General features: G+C 43.2%; 2 protein-coding genes across 8 annotated transcripts in view; one reads left to right on the top strand and one right to left on the bottom strand.

Moving 5' to 3' along the window:
• Nucleotides 1-16,040, top strand: part of LOC117416890 (dedicator of cytokinesis protein 7) — a 47,080-nt gene that overhangs the window by 10,068 nt on the left and 20,972 nt on the right. For 4 of the 7 annotated variants that reach the window (XM_059035208.1, XM_059035205.1, XM_059035204.1 and 1 more), the window contains exons 15-24: nt 6,805-6,922; nt 7,360-7,430; nt 8,309-8,447; nt 8,772-8,873; nt 9,012-9,098; nt 11,143-11,374; nt 11,949-12,113; nt 13,806-13,975; nt 14,790-14,882; nt 15,867-15,956. In XM_059035208.1, coding sequence (XP_058891191.1) covers nt 6,805-6,922; nt 7,360-7,430; nt 8,309-8,447; nt 8,772-8,873; nt 9,012-9,098; nt 11,143-11,374; nt 11,949-12,113; nt 13,806-13,975; nt 14,790-14,882; nt 15,867-15,956 — 1,267 coding nt within the window. The remainder of the gene's footprint in view (nt 1-6,804; nt 6,923-7,359; nt 7,431-8,308; nt 8,448-8,771; nt 8,874-9,011; nt 9,099-11,142; nt 11,375-11,948; nt 12,114-13,805; nt 13,976-14,789; nt 14,883-15,866; nt 15,957-16,040) is intronic. The other 3 variants (XM_059035207.1, XM_059035206.1, XM_059035202.1) reach the window with 1 other exon arrangement.
• LOC117416891 (angiopoietin-related protein 3-like) lies at nt 155-4,641 on the bottom strand. The gene is made up of 7 exons (XM_034028362.3): nt 4,074-4,641; nt 3,593-3,703; nt 3,269-3,389; nt 3,027-3,140; nt 2,711-2,806; nt 1,682-1,954; nt 155-1,329 (listed from the first exon to the last, which is right to left on the bottom strand). The coding sequence occupies exons 1-7, from the start codon at nt 4,572-4,574 to the stop codon at nt 1,148-1,150; spliced, it is 1,398 nt and encodes a 465-aa protein (XP_033884253.1). The 5' UTR covers nt 4,575-4,641; the 3' UTR covers nt 155-1,147.

Genomic DNA, 16,040 nt, shown 5'->3' with positions numbered 1-16,040 from the left:
CACTAGGGGTAGTGTTTGTAAAATGCAAGTTTTGTATTGCTGGATTTATGTATAATGGAAATAGGTCAGATCGTGTGGCCTTCTTCAGAAGAGCTGTTTTGTTTTTTTCGCCTTCATTCTTCAGTATAGTGATTTCCAGCACACAACACAGGTGTTTTTGGTTCATAAATATGCTTTAATGTAGAAAAGCAAACTCTTGTAAACACGCCAGTTACAGCATTTTGTAACAAATATGTACAGTACTTTATTGTATGTGGAAAATACTAAAGTAAGTCAATATGACTCAGTAATACAATGTTAGTGGTTGTGAATATGACTCAGTAATACAGTGTTAGTGGTTGTGAATATGACACTAATACAATGTTAGTGGTTGTGAATATGACTCAGTAATACAATGTTAGTGGTTGTGAATATGACTCAGTAATACAATGTTAGTGGTTGTGAATATGACTCAGTAATACAATGTTAGTGGTTGTGAATATGACTCAGTAATACAATGTTAGTGGTTGTGCTCTACAGGTTAAGGTGGCATGCATTCAGTGATATGCTATATGTTTTCATTTCATTTGCAAATTGTTGTATTTAAATAGATAAAATCAATCAAGTGTTTTTAAATATTCTACTAAAACATTTTACCTGTGAGGTTAGATAGTTTATAAAGACGGTTTTGTCCAAAAAATATATTGTTGGAAATTGGTAGTTTGGTTGCATAGATATTGTCTGGTAAATGAAATGTTGTTTTAGGTTAAATCAATGTTTGTTTATATACTATGCCTACATTTGTACCTAAAAATACCTAAACAAGGAACAGTCAGTTCTCTTGTACAAAACACATACCTGTGAGTAATTGTACGTGTATAGTGTGTGTGTGTGATATTCATTACAGTCAAATGTATAACAAAATATTATTTCAAACATAAACTACAAAAGAAAATATCTTAGATTTGCGCTTTCAGGTAATGTTGCTTTCATTTTGCAGAGGCCTTAGGTTTAAAATGTTGAAAAGTTTGCAGTATTAGACAAAGCCTCTGCTACCCCAGCACCCTCAAAGTGTTTATTACTGATGTATCTATTCAACTGTTAGCTCATGCAAACTGGCAAACTCGGTAATCATTTTCAATGCACGAAATAAATAGAGGCATAACTCCTAATCAAAGCTTTCCAGGTCTCTGGGGCGGATTTTGATTTTGGTGGACATGAGAGAGTAGGAGCTTCCTTTGCCTGGCTTCCAGTAGATCCCTCTCCTCCTGTCTAAGCGCCCCTTGGAGCGCGCACGGATGTACCTGCCGTTCAGATTGGTGTCTCCGCACGCGTTAAACCACCATCCGCCTGCCAGGAGGGAGAGGGAGAGGCATGAGGGGGGGGGGGGGGGGGCATCAGGGTTAGCTGGTATAACTTAGGCAAGGTGCTTGGTTATCATTCTTTACAAAAGAAAAATGAGTAAAACTCAGTGGAGAAGCAAGACAAAGTTGTTCTTGTATTGCAAAACTAGCCAAAAAATAAATAAATCAAATAGCTATAAACTGGAAATAATAAGACAACATTTCCCATGGGAAAAACACAGCAAAGTGTAATAAAGCATGGTGAAAGCATTGGAAAGAATTGTGAGGTTTGTTAAACCGTGGGGAAAGCATGGAGGGAAGTGCATAGCTACTGTGCTAAACTCTTGTAAGGGTGGTACCTGAGTAGTTCTCGGCGCAGTTGGAGTCCTCCTTGTTGTCGTTGTCTCTGTCCTTGGTGGAGAACCTCATCCCGGTGTGGTTGCTCATTGAGTCGGGGAGCTCCCCTGCGACCTGGCTCAGGTGGAGGGTGTAGTCCTGCTCCCTGCCTTCCAGAGTGAATGTGTACTCCATGAAGCGCTGCTCTTTCTTCCAGTCTGCCAGGTCAATGTGGAGAATGAAGGGCCTTTGCTGGGAGATTGAATAGATCTTCTCCAAGCCTAGCCAGAATTCTCCTGCAAAATACACACAACTTTGTATCTGTAATTGCACAATGGTTTTTTTTTCAAACCTTCCCCATCCTTTTTGCCACATTTTGTTTACCTAGAAGCATTAAAGCAGCAATGATTTTGGCAGTTTCTCAATTGCAGCACAATCATCATTTCTGGCAGCATTTTAACTCCGGCTTGCAAAGGCTCTCTCAGCTGTTTCCTGCTCAGCAGCTGTACAGTTCAGTAACTACTTCCAATGGGAAGTATTTGAAAAGAGATTAGACTGTAGATCGACGGGGCTGCACTGTAACGAATACATTGAAGCAGCACAGTAAATACATGTAAAGGGCAGCTTGTTTTGATTGCTTCAGCGATTTCACAGGGGGTCACTCTCTTAACCCTGTCATGCCCAGACCTTTTTTAATAGAGGAAAGCTACTTTTATTAATTTATGTACCTCGATTACATTTCTTGTACAAAACACAATAAAAAAAAATAAAAAAAACGTCCTGTCCTGTCCTACATAGGAAAGATTCTGGCTTGTGAGGCTGGATTTAAAAAATATGCGGGGTGGCTAAACATTGGAGCACATGTGATACAGGAATGGGCATCACAGGGTTAATCACAAGAGTCGGCACTGGGGGTCTGATATATTCTATATCTATAGATAATCATTTACTGTACATTTTAAAGGGGGTCGGTTTTGGACACATACATTGCATTGTGCTGAATAGGGAATTTGTAGTGTTCAACGGTCATAGGGTTATTAATAGCAACTTACTTTCAAGATCTCCAAATCCATGTTCATATTTCTCCCAAGGGTGGTCGAAGTCCACCGATCCGTCTGTTCTGTGCTGGATAACTGTCCAACCAGCTTCTGTGAAGACAGTTTATTTAGGACATGAGTTGTAGTTGAAACATTTTCCTTTCTAACTGTGATCCTCTAGAGTTTATCCTGCCCTACGGTACTCCAGCCCCAATGCAAACGCCAGGACGATTTGGAACTGGATCACACTTATGTACTAGTATTTTTTTAAGGCTTTTCTTTTTCTAGCTTCACTGGTAAATGTCCAGTGAACCGCAGATGCAATGCTTACCTTCTGTCATTTCGCAGTACACGTTGAATGGCTCCGACTGATTTGGTTTGATTGGATAAACGCCACTGGTCTTTACTCCTCTGTTGTAAATGTCACTGCAGTCAGCAGGGAGGCCTGTGGGAAAACCAAGTTCCTCTATAACTACTGTGTCCTGGATAGCAAGTGTCCGTTCATAAAGGAAGTGTCATTTTCTAAGAGCACTTGTCAAGTTTCAAACCGTCATGCAATCCTGCTCCACTCACCAGTGTTTTCTGAGGTTTTATTGGTTGTGTTGTTTGGCAGGTACTGCATCGTTCTGGGCTCGTCCCCCTGCTTGGAGGAAAATGACTTTTCTGCATTCTCGTAGAAGACACCATAGCCGAGCTGGAATTAGAAAGAGCATGTGGTGATGCACAAGAACAGTATTTAAACTGTGCTTTCATTACAATGCGGAAAATATCATTTCAGTGAGCACATTGATCAAACTTACAAGCCTTGGTAACTTTCCATCATTGATTTGCTAGCGGTGGATAGATTTTGAAATGGGGAAACGGGGGTTTTATCAGTAAAACAATAAAAATAAAAACCTTTTCTTCCAGGTCTTTGATTTGGTTCTTCTGATGGTCCAGCTGGTTGTGTTGTTCACCTACAACTTTGAGAAGGTCTTGGATATTTTTGTCTTGACTATCAATGACGTTCTAGAAAGAAAAGAAAGAAGTAATTCATGAAATGAGGTTTTAGGGATGCAGGTACGGAAGCCCTTGATTTTAATAAATAAACAAGACGGGCGTTGTTGAACAGGCTCTTGCTGTGTTGAAGCATGATTGCAAACGTTCATGTTGCAGCATCTAACTGTTCAGCACCACGCATTTCTGTTACTAAGCACGTACACTGAAACATACCACATTGTTTACAAAATCCACAAACTACTGTCTAACTAGCTTTTTTTAAATCCATGAATTTGGTCTTGTTTATGAATACGGAGATTGGTGTAAATCACCGTCTTGTAGCCGTACAGTGTGCTCGCTTCTGTAAGAACAGAAACGCGTGGCTTTGTAATGCTCTTACCTTGAGAGACGACATCTCTTTTAGCTCGGATGCTTGAGGCAGGCTGTGGGTGAGCCTGTTCAGTTTTTCCTCCAGTCCCCCCAGCTTGGTTTCCAGATGGCCGCGGTCGTTCTGGATCTCGTTTATTTTGGAGTATATTTGCAGCGACATGTTTTTGATCTCTTGGTTGTTGGCCTGCAGGATCGTAGTGGTTCTCTTGAGCTGTTCTTCCTCCACTTTGATTTCGTTGGTCTGGAGGGAGAGGTCGTAAAAGGACCTGTCGAAGATGTTGAGCTTGTTGAAGATCTCGTTGATCTGGCCCTTGGTCTTGTGAACAAAGTCTTTGAGCCCGTGCCCCAGCTGGAGCAGGCCGTTGGCTAAGATTCTGACGTCGTCCAGCATGGCGAACCTGGATCTCATTTCGGTAGGTGTGTGGCTGAACGTGAAGGCATCTTCCTTCTCTGCTTTGCTGGAAAATGTGCAGGAAAAGAATAAAAACAGCAGAAGATAATGGGACTTCATGTTTACAACACCCGTGCAGCGATGGTAATGACCTGCAGACTGCCTCCCTGGAACAAGGATGCCTGTCTTCCCAAAAGCCCTCCTATATATACTACAGAGTAGCTGTTCCTAGTGCACGGAGGAGTTGATCATTAAACAAGTTCGACTTGAACTAACATGCCCCTGAAAGCTCATAGGAGTAGCCAGTAGAGTAAACAAAGCACACAACTGGACAAATACAATGGAGTGGCTTGGGGGAGAGCCAGTAGGGGTCACATGTTTCTTTCCTCTCTTAAATTATTAAGTTGAAAATTGAGTTCTCTTATAGTACAGGGTAGTGATTCATCAAGTAAATGACTAGCTCGTCGTTTACTTACAGTCATTTTTTTTTTTTTTTGTTAAGTATACATAGTCTTTTTGTAATACCATTTAAGATAAATGGAATGTAGGGCACCTTTTTAAAGGGGGAACTGTATCAAAAACATTTATATTGTTTTTGGTGTTCTTACATCATGCAAAACTATACCATTTTTATTGAAGACATGGAAAAAGACTTCTAGTGTAAACAGTTGCCGTTGAATTTGTGATTTGTATTGTAATTTATATAGAGGTTCAGTGATTCCTGCTCTGAGCCTGGGCTGTATAGACTTAGAACAGATCTGGAAGAAACCAGCCAGCTGCATGTCTCCTGTACCTTCACCAGTGACTGACAAACCCTCACCTTCTCAGTAGTAAGGAGAACGTCCTGTTCCTTGCCAGGCTTGGACTGGAAAACACACTCTAGTGCAGGGATCTCTAACCCTGGTCCTGGAGAGCCCCAGTCCTGCAGGCTTTCTAGGTGTCTTCACATCATCAGTGGCTAAAGATCTGGAACATGTTAATCTTGATTAATTAAGACAGTAATTGGTTCAATTAAGTAACTGAGAGCTTGGTTGAAATGGAAACCAGAAGACCCTGCAGCTCTAGGCTAATTTGTATGCCGAGGTTGAATTTTGGTTGAAGTTTGAATCCCCTAACATCAGGAGGCTTGTCCCTTTAGCACAGTAATCAGCTCAGCCAGTTTTCATGTTTAACTTTATACCAGTTTCACAATTTGGATTTTATGTGTATTTCATTATCTCATCAGTTGCCAGTCTCTCTGACGCAATGTATACTTTTTGAGTTCATGAGCTATTTTCCTTGTGCGTCTGTAACAGCACCCTCATCTGTAACTTCAAACATCGACACAGGCTGGTTTCAACCGACCCCTTTAGCACTAGGCAAGGCTGTAAAACTGGCAGGAATGACCGTGAGATGTTTCAGAAACACAGTCACAGTGACCACATCTGAATGCTTCCCTCCAGCTCTCCAAGTAAATTGTAGTAACCATTTGTTCCTCCTTTGTAAACCCCACACAGATTAAAGTGCTAGGGTTGCATTTTTTTTTAATATTTCAGAGTGTACCGTTCGCTGAAGGTTAACGGTTGCTATGACGCCAGCGTTGCATCGTTATCAGTGTGTTACAGTGCACTCAACTTTGGAAACCCTTTACATTCCCTGTTGCTTTGACCATGCTTGTGGGGTTTTTTGAGTAGTTGGGCAAAGAAGTATGTTGACAGAAATATGCACGATTTGAACTAAAGGGGTATATTGAATGAAACGGTGCTGGACAAGCTTTTTAACCTTGCTTTTCTTAGTTTACTTCCCCAAGTTATTGATGCGGTGGGGTTCGTTCTGCTCGAAACATGAATGAGCAGGTTTTTGGGGGGTTCCCTGGCCTGTGAATGTATCTACACACCTCTGCATTCTGTAGACCTGTTACAATGTAGGTCAGTGTCCTGTCTCGGTCCAGTGGGAGGACAGTGATTTACACCTCCTCGCCAGACCCCAGCTACAGCCACCTGCTTCCACCTATCACAGCTCTCATAGCTGGTTAGTGGGTCTGTTTGATCCACCTATTCCACACAGGGTAAGCTGCAGCTGGATGGAGCATTTTACAGCATAATCCTGAGATTGATGCAGTCTACTGGAAGGTGGATTCCCCAGTACTGTAAAAGACTCTAATAAAATCCAGATGGGGATCAGCTCGACCCCAAAGCAAAGTGATAACTTTACACGACAAGCAACAATGTGAACATGGTGGTAAGATTGTTTAGAAGAGGTATAACAGGAAATAATGTCCGATTATTTAGAAGAGGTATAATGCAATTACATCATCGCTTAGGTAAAGGGAAATATTTCAAATGTTTGTGCATTTTTTTTTTTCTTTCAGGAACCTGCTATTTGTGTATCCCCAAAGTCTTAATTTTGCAAATCGCCAAGGTTCTGCAAGAAACATCACAGTAAAAGTGCAGTTTATGTGTGGTGAAGATCCTAGCAATGCCATGCCGGTAAGCAGAATATATTTAATATAGGCAGTGCAGTGATTAACAGACTAATGAGCTGGCAGTGATGATGTAGTCCATAACCAGTGATTGCATTATAACGAGGGAGTCCATGTCAAGTGTCACAATAAGGTTGGCTGTCCTGAAACCTTGTGAAAGTAATAACGGCTCAACCTGCAAAGTGCAGTTTCTGGAAGCGTTGCACATAGAAAGCTGAAGCAAAGTTCACTGGAAATGTCTTGATATGAGACCAGTGTGGAAGACAGCATGCCTGCTGACAGCAAAGAAACTGAACAAACTTAAACCGGACTTGCCTGCATGCAGCATTGCTAATACTGTGAGCTCTTTATCAAGGGTCTACAGGAAAGCATGCAAGCCAAGACAGTGATCATACTGTAAAAATGAGTGTCGTGTATAAAATGTCTGGCTTTCTTTTCTCCCAGGTAATATTTGGCAAATCCAGCTGTACTGAGTTTTGCAGAGAGGCCTATACTGCAGTGGTGTATCACAACAGGTAATGCTAATGTTTCTGCCCTGAAGCGCTTCCCATTTCAGGGGTCACAGTTCGATTATTAAGGAAGCACAGCAATTGATGACGGCTTTGACATTCTGGTTTGAATGTTTTAATTTAAAATTTACAAATATTTATTTGTCTGTAAGTATGCAAAGCTCATGAATTTACTGTACCCGGATCTAAAAACATCTTCAAATCTTCAAAGACTGGTACAATAGATGTTGTAAAATGTCTATTCTTTAAACTTGTTCAATAGTAAAACTCCTGAAGGGATTAACACTGCAATGGGAGTTCATCATTGTGTCAGCATGTGGTTACTGGTTACCTGAATGTATTTCTAGCACAGCTTCTCTGGATTTCCTCTGCTGTGGGAGCTGCTGTCCTTGAAACGTCTAGACGGCCAAATTAAACATCTGTTTTGTGCAACCTGGAATTGAACAGGTGCCCGTCCGTTTGGTATTTGTAATATTGTCTGCGCTGGCCAGGAGAACTAAAACAAAGCTAAGTTTGCCCTTTTTAAATTGACACACCCTGTAACAGGGCGTCCGTTATTTAAACAGCTTTTGCAGAAGGCGCATTCTAGACAAGTTGCATGAAAGACATACAGGGTTGGAATAAACGCCTGCCATAGCCCTGTCAGTTGTGTGTAGGGCCATCAGCAATGACCAACCCCTGTACTGTATATTTGTCATGAGTATTTTGTGTCTACATTCTCTGGATGAATCTCCAAGGTTTAAGATGGATGAGTGACTCCTTCACGCACTGCTTGTGAGAAGTGTTAAAACTGGTTGAAATGCCTTCATTGCAGAAGGCCTGTCTGCGTGGGTCCGCTGTTTGCCTATGTTTAAAATAAGAGCAAGTCTCTATTCACTCTTTAGATCCCCGGATTTCTACGATGAAATAAAGATCAAACTCCCCACCACCTTGACGGACCATCACCACGTGCTCTTCACTTTCTACCATGTGAGCTGCCAGCAGAAACAGAGCACTCCTCTGGAGACTGCAGTGGGATACACGGTGAGAACCAATCTAACACAAAGAGCACAGAGCAGCAGAACCAGAGCACTCCTCTGGAAACACGGTGAGACCCAATCTAACACACAGAGCAGCAGAAACAGAGCACTCCTCTGGAAACACGTGAGACCCAATCTAACACAAAGAGCACAGAGCAGCAGAAACAGCACTCCTCTGGAAACACAGTGAGACCCAATCTAACACAAAGAGCACAGAGCAGCATGACTGAGCCTTGCACCAAGCGCAAAGCTTGTTCTGCTTTGTATTTTCCTAAATGCATCTTTATATATATATATATATATATGTGTGTCTGTTTTCTTTCTTCAGTGGATACCAATGCTTCAGAACGGGCGCATAAGAACAGGACAGTTCTGTCTTCCAGTGTCGTTGGAGAAGCCGCCACAGTCCTACTCGGTCCTCTCTCCAGATGTAAGTTTCTGTTTTTGTTTGATTGTTTGTTTGTTTTTTAAATATATGAATTGCGTGGATCTGTGCAGTTTTTTTTTCTGTGTGTGTATGCCTTTTGAAATGTTAAATATGTTTGTTTGTTTATTTTTTTTTTTACAGGTGCCGCTTCCTGGAATGAAATGGGTCGATAACCACAAAGGTGTTTTTAATGTGGAAGTTGTGTCAGTTTCAAGTATTCACACCCAGGTACTGACAGCACAACTAATATTCATGAGTGCGTGCGGGGGTGTGTGTGTGTGTGTGTGTGTGCGGGTGCGTGTGTGTGCTTGCGGGTGCGTGTGTGTGCTTGCGGGTGTGTGTGAGTGCGTGCTGGTCTGTGTTTGTGAGTGCGTGCTGGTGTGTGTTTGTGAGTGCGTGCTGGTGTGTGTTTGTGAGTGCGTGCGGGTGTGTGATTTGCGTGGGTGTGTGTGAGTGCGTTCGGGGACGTGCGGGTGTGTGTGTGTGTGAGTGCGTTCGGGGACGTGCGGGTGTGTGTGTGTGTGTGAGTGCGTTCGGGGACATGCGGGTGTGTGGGTGTGTGTGAGTGCGTTCGGGGACGTGTGGGTGTGTGTGAGTGCGTTCGGGGACGTGCGGGTGTGTGGGTGTGTGCGAGTGCGTTCGGGGACCTGTGGGTGTGTGTGAGTGCGTTCGGGGACCTGCGGGTGTGTGGGTGTGTGCGAGTGCGTTCGGGGACCTGCGGGTGTGTGGGTGTGTGTGAGTGCGTTCGGGGACGTGCGGGTGTGTGGGTGTGTGTGGGTGTGTGTGAGTGCGTTCGGGGACGTGCGGGTGTGTGGGTGTGTGGGTGTGTGCGAGTGCGTTCGGGGACGTGCTGGTGTGTGGGTGTGTGTGAGTGCGTTCGGGGACCTGCGGGTGTGTGGGTGTGTGTGAGTGCGTTCGGGGACGTGCGGGCGTGTGGGTGTATGTGAGTGCGTTCGGGGACGTGCTGGTGTGTGGGTGTGTGTGAGTGCGTTCGGGGACCTGCGGGCGTGTGGGTGTATGTGAGTGCGTTCGGGGACGTGCGGGCGTGTGGGTGTATGTGAGTGCGTTCGGGGACCTGCGGGTGTGTTAAGTGTACACGGTACCACATGTAGTGTTCTACTTTTACTATATTCTGTAAAAAATAATAATAAACAGGGTTTAAAAAAAGCTATAAGCCAGCTAGCTGACTTCTTCTGTTTGTGATTGTTTTGTTGTAGCAGCATGTACTATAGCCTACTTCACATTCTATTTGCTTTGAGTAATGTACCATTAATAGAAACCTTGCTGTTAAAAAAATAAAAATAAAACATTGACCCTCTGTGGGTACATCTTGTACAGCAATTGGCAAAACACACTTTGAAGAACAAAAACAACAAAGCTGTTAGCTCATCTTGCCCTCAGAATGTAAAAGAGTTTATTTAAAAACCTAATTTCTTATTGGAGTTAATCATAGTTCATACCGCTGTTGTTTGTTGTGAGAAAAGGTCACAATTGTGTCATCTTGACTTCTTCTGAAATACTACATGCTGGCCTTTGGGGAAATCCCTTCTATTGCTGCTTCAGGCAAGCAGCAAGTACCACAGTATGAGTGAGAGGGCTTGCATTGTTCGTTTTGGTTTGCTGCCCCATATACTGCAATGTGGAAGATTCACATAGTCAACCCAGGGGTGGCCAAAACTGGCCCTTCCAGTCCTGCTCCTTTTTACAACCCTGTTCTGAATTGTTTAATTGAACCAATTAAACCTCCATCCAGACCGTGAAGCAGCTCATTGTCTCATTTTACCTGTTAAACCTGGATTGAAACAGCCCTCTGGATCGTGATTGACTGGACACCCTGTCCTAACCGATTCCCTGATCGCTGTGTGGCCCTCCAGGACCGTGATTGACTGGACACCCTGTCCTAACCATTTCCCTGAGCACTGTGTGGTGCTCCAGGACCGTGATTGACTGGACACCCTGTCCTAACCGATTCCCTAAGCGCTGTCTGGTGCTCCAGGACCGTGACTGGACACCCTGTCCTAACCGATTCCCTGAGCGCTGTGTGGTGCTCCAGGAGCGTGACTGGACACCCTGTCCTAACCGATTCCCTGAGCGCTTTGTGGCCCTCCAGGACCGTGATTGACTGGACACCCTGTCCTAACCGAATCCCTGAGCGCTGTGTGGCGCCCCAGGACTGTGATTGACTGGACACCCTGTCCTGACCGATGTATGGTACATTTGCTCCCGCCCATGCCCAAAGCCTCCTCTAACCTGTCCCTTTCTTGCATGCTAGGATCAATACCTGGACAAGTTCTTTGCTCTGGTCCATGCCCTGGATGAACACTCGTTCCCGGTTCGAATAGGAGACGTCAGAATAATGGAGAACAACCTGGAAACTGAACTGAAGACCAGCATTGCTGCGTTGAGCTCTTCCCAGCTGGAGCCAGTTGTTCGATTCCTGCACCCACTGCTGGATAAGCTGATTCTGCTGGTTGTCAGACCTCCTGTGATTGCAGGGCAAATAGGTAAACACACACAACTAGTGAGAGGCACGACACATTTCAGGGATGGAAATAAGACTCCTGTTGCATAGCGGTTTCACCCATTCCAGGTTTTAGATACGTGCTTGATCAGCCCCAGTATATAGGTGACAAGCTCAGGTGTGTCTGATTTAGTAAAACCAGGAATGGATCAAATTGCTATGCAGTGCGGGGTCTTGTTTCCATCCCTGTGTTGGTGGACCTGGTGACTGCATCAGATCTTATCAGCCATCAGGTGTTCAAAAAGAAGTTAAATGCGTACAGTAATAGCTTGGTTTTATAACACAGTTTGGTTATGGAACAACCATCTGTGTTGATTTATATGTAAGGAAGGACTCTCAACAGAGGAAGAGCAAGATTGGCTAGTAATGATTAATAAATGCATGAATACATACATAAATAAACAGCGGGCTGCGGAAAAAAAAATAGAGCCAAATACTTCCACTTGGTGCTGCATTATATTTGAAAAGCGTAATGCCACATTTTATCAGTCGGTCCTAAATGCCTACATTCCCCCCGTGTAACCCAACTTTTAAAATAAATATTCCTTTAATTGCAGTTAATCTGGGTCAGGCTGCCTTTGAAGTCATGGCTTCGGTTGTGAACAGACTGCATAAATATGTGGACAGCAGCCAGGATCAACATGGGAGGAACAGCCTCTTGTCTTCCTACATTTATTATGTTTTTCGCCTGCCGAACACGGACCCCAGTTCTGCATCGCCAGGTAGGACCTGCTTTTGCTTTAGCTGCTGTTTGTCTTTCAAAATGAACGTCAAACTGAAGCAGCAGTGGGTGAAAGAAAAGGACTTTTCGTTTTGTGTGTCATTCACATCCTTGCCGTTATCTCAGCCGGTGGAATATAGAACTCTCTCATTTATTTTGACTTGCTCGTTAACTACAGCAGCAGTGTAGATGCAGTACAGGATCCCCACATTGAGAACGTGACCCAGGAATACTGCTGTGGGATTCACTGGACACCAGCATGTAACGGTCATGGACTTTCTGAACGCACGCACTCAGTTTGGTCATTGACCTGAAATGGTACAGGAGTCATTAAACACCAGTTTATTTATCGAAATGCAGTCCTGTTAATGGCAAATCCCACTGATTGTGGACGCAGTGAGGCTGTGTGGTTTCAAAGGGGGGGGGGGGTATTTCATGTTACTTATTAGAACATAAGAAAGGTTTGGGAACGAGAAAAGGCCATTCGGCTCATCAAGGCTCATCCCTTTGGTAGCACACCATTCTCCCCTACTGTGGGAACTTATTTAAAAGCACAGAATCGTGTCTTTTTCTTTTTGTCTTTTTTTTTTTTTTCTGTTCCCGGTGTTTTATACCCTACTACTTCAGCTGCTCGGCTATTCCGTACGTTTTTTTTATTAAAAAAAAAAAAAAGTTCTTCCCAAGTCTTTATATACTGTTGCTGCCTTAACAAATCAGTTTGCATTTTACACCCACTGTACTGCACTGCACTGCACTGTACGTCACAGTTTCATTTTTAGTTGTGTCTATTCCTCAGTCAGTTGTGTTGAAATGCAGTTCAATAATCGTAAACTCAATTGAAGTGGTATCAGTTATTGCAACGCTAGGAGCAGGAGGTGCCCTTGGTAAAGTGAGAGCGCGGGTACCGTGAGAGCGCGGGTACCGTGCAGCTGGGCTGCAGGGTGTCATGAAAAGCAGCATGCAGAGTTCCAAGGACCGCTCTTCACTCCTGAGCTAGGCTGCTGGGAAGAGACTCGTGGGAATAGTGCAGATTTACCCCTGACTTGGAACAGGAAAACATGTCAATGAAGATACAGGATGTCCAAGCTCACTTTAATAAAAAAGAAATAAAGGTCTGGCACATTATACCACGTTGTAACTGACTGCAACTAGATGTTATAACTGATTTCATTTAACCCTAAATACATCACCTTGAGCAGCCTATTGATTTTGCTAGATAATGTAACAATAATGTTAGTTTTTTTTTTATACTCAAACCATTTTTTATAGAAATTGAAATTTATAATAGAGGGACTCTCCTGCAATTAACGCGACTTATAAATAATCTTAACTGGTTATAATTAGGGGTGTAATAAAGTTGAGTTTGTTTCTCACGCACTGTGTTGTGTCAGGGTCTCACACAAACACTGCAGGAGAATAGAGATGAAAAGCTGATATTCACACGTTTTCATCTGTTTATGTAGAGTCTGTTTTAACATTGAGAATTCTTTGTCATTGACATTCTGAGTGCGAGCCCTCCACTCGCAGCGAGATTAGAAGTGAAGACAGGACGGGGTTTACAAATAGTCTTAACATGAGGACCACCACGTGTGTATCGGGATGCACGTGTTACTGCGACTGGCGTGCGGGAGCGTGACGTTAGTGTGTCCTTGCACCCTAGTGATGATGCTGTTGTGTATTGTGTGTCTGATAGGCCCTGGTGCTTTAGGAGGCTCGGTTCATTATGCCACCATGGCTCGCTCAGCAGTAAGGCCTGCCAGCCTGAACCTGAACCGCTCTCGAAGTCTCAGTAACAGCAACCCAGACATCTCGGGGACCCCCACATCGCCAGACGACGAAGTAAGGGCCATCATCGGAAGCAAAGTAAGTTCATTCTCCTTGCTGGCCAATTGTAGACTTTTGAATCAGGGGCATCTCCTCGTATTATTATTATTATTATTATTATTATTTTAACAAATAGTCTTGGATTTTTTTTCTACTGTTTCATTTTTAAATCGGAGCCGGTGCTGTGTTTGGGGTTTGTCTCGGAACGACCCGTGTGCAATGCAGTTGAACTCTCTTAACCTTTGGAAAGGCAGGTGCTGGATTTGATTTGAAGGGGCTTCAGTGTGTGCTGTGAAGAGATAACACATGCACGGCACGCTGTTTGATCTTTGCTGTGCAATTTTAAAAGGTTTGGTCTGAACCAGTAAAAACTGGGACACTCATGTTTGTCACGTGATTTCCTAAACTCTGTTACCTAATGATGCCTTCAACAAAAAAATACTTTTAAAGCATGATTAGCACAGGACTCAGTTTCACACTGCCGGTCCGAGGGCACCTGTTTATGTAGTGATTTTCAGTCCTGTGCGAATTGGGCTCAATACTTTAATGGTCAAAACTTACACATCTTAAGAATACTGAAAAGGCACTGCAGAACTTTAGATTTTTTTTTTCTTTAAATACTAGTTCTTTTATTTTCATTTTCCGTTTCTTTTAAATCTGTGTAATGGTTTTAACAAAATAAAAACAAGTAACAACTTTAAGTGTCGTACTGGACGTTTTTCTAATCCCTGAAGGTAGATCCCATCAGTGCCATGATAACCTGAATTAAAACACTGATCTTTTCTGCAAGATTCTCGATTTTAACCTTCCTCTCGTTCCTCTCCTCTCCCGCCTGCCTTCCCTGCCTGCTCAGGGTTTAGACCGATCCAATTCCTGGGTAAACACTGGCGCGTCGAAGGCTGTTCCCTGGGGAACCAGCCCCAGTTCCAGCCCTGATTCCATGCAGGTGGTGATCTTTGCAAATGTCCACCCCCACTCCTTGCCAGCAAGGCCTTGCTCATTTTCCCATTCTTTCTATCTTTTTATTTTAATTCAGTAAAATGCATGCATGCTGTTCTTACTAACATCATTGACTGTCTTTTTTTTTTTTTTTGTAATGTAGCAATCTGCATGAATCTTTTGTCCACAAAGCATGACGGAGAATGGATTGCAGTTGCACGTTAAGCGTGCATGAATACACCGGAATACCTTTTTCCTCCTGCGTTCTTTTAATAGCAGTCTTTAAGGTGTGGTGACGTACTGTAGTGTGCTTTATCGGTTTTGTCTCATTTAATTGCCCACGTATGAGCTGGTTTGGTTACGTATTATTATTATTATTATTATTATTATTATTATTATGATGATTATTATTACTATTTTTAAGTGGCATGTCGGTGTGTCTCTTTTGTGTCCTGTCTTTGTGCAGAATGTGATACTGGGTAGATATCTTTTCAGTTTTTGATCGCGTGTGCTGCGTTGTGATTGTATTGTGAACTTTGTTTTTCAAGACATTGTAATGGAATAAGACATAATTTAGATCATAAAACAAATCAAAGTCTTTTCCAGTTAGCAGCTGCTTTATTCCCATTCCAATTCTGCCTTTTCACTCACTACCGGCATGCTGTAGATAGGAGGGGGGCTTCATGAATGATTGATGCCAGTGACAGCCGTTTGTCTGAATGATTGATTCAAGGGGAAGCAAGCTATCTCGTCCAATCTGTGTAACGTTGGCATATCTGAGTATTTGAGGTGGTGCTCTTGCATCCTTCTCTAATGAACTGATGCATTTGATCCATTGGTTTACTGTGTGTTTGGAATACGAGATGTATCGAGGTCACAGTTTCCATTTCTTTTGTTTGCTGTATAATAGAAAGAATTCTGCATACATGCTTCTGGTACTTGTTTGTTTCACGCGCTGTTTTCTCACCATTCATTCATCTCCACTCCGTAGGGCATGGATCGGAGTTGCAATCGCATGTCAACGCACAATGAGACTGCAAGCTTCTTGCAGACATTAACAGGACGATTACCGACTAAAAAGGTAGAACATGGCGGGCAAGGAAACACACACGCAGTGATGTCACTAAACAGGCAAAGAAACACATACAGTGATGTCACTAAACAG

This window comes from Acipenser ruthenus, chromosome 12 (assembly GCF_902713425.1).
Source record: "Acipenser ruthenus chromosome 12, fAciRut3.2 maternal haplotype, whole genome shotgun sequence".
Classification (NCBI taxonomy): domain Eukaryota; kingdom Metazoa; phylum Chordata; class Actinopteri; order Acipenseriformes; family Acipenseridae; genus Acipenser; species Acipenser ruthenus.
This window is presented reverse-complemented; position numbering and strand designations above follow the sequence as displayed.

Bases quoted from the DNA above. Each gene is read 5' to 3' on its own strand.
- LOC117416891 (XM_034028362.3), bottom strand. From the start codon at position 4,574: ATGAAGTCCCATTATCTTCTGCTGTTTTTATTCTTTTCCTGCACATTT. The intron at 3,704-4,073 runs GTAAGAGCATTA...TTTTCTTTCTAG, and splicing joins AAGAGATGTCGTCTCTCAAG to AACGTCATTGATAGTCAAGA. The intron at 2,807-3,026 runs GTAAGCATTGCA...CTGTCTTCACAG, and splicing joins GTACTGCGAAATGACAGAAG to AAGCTGGTTGGACAGTTATC.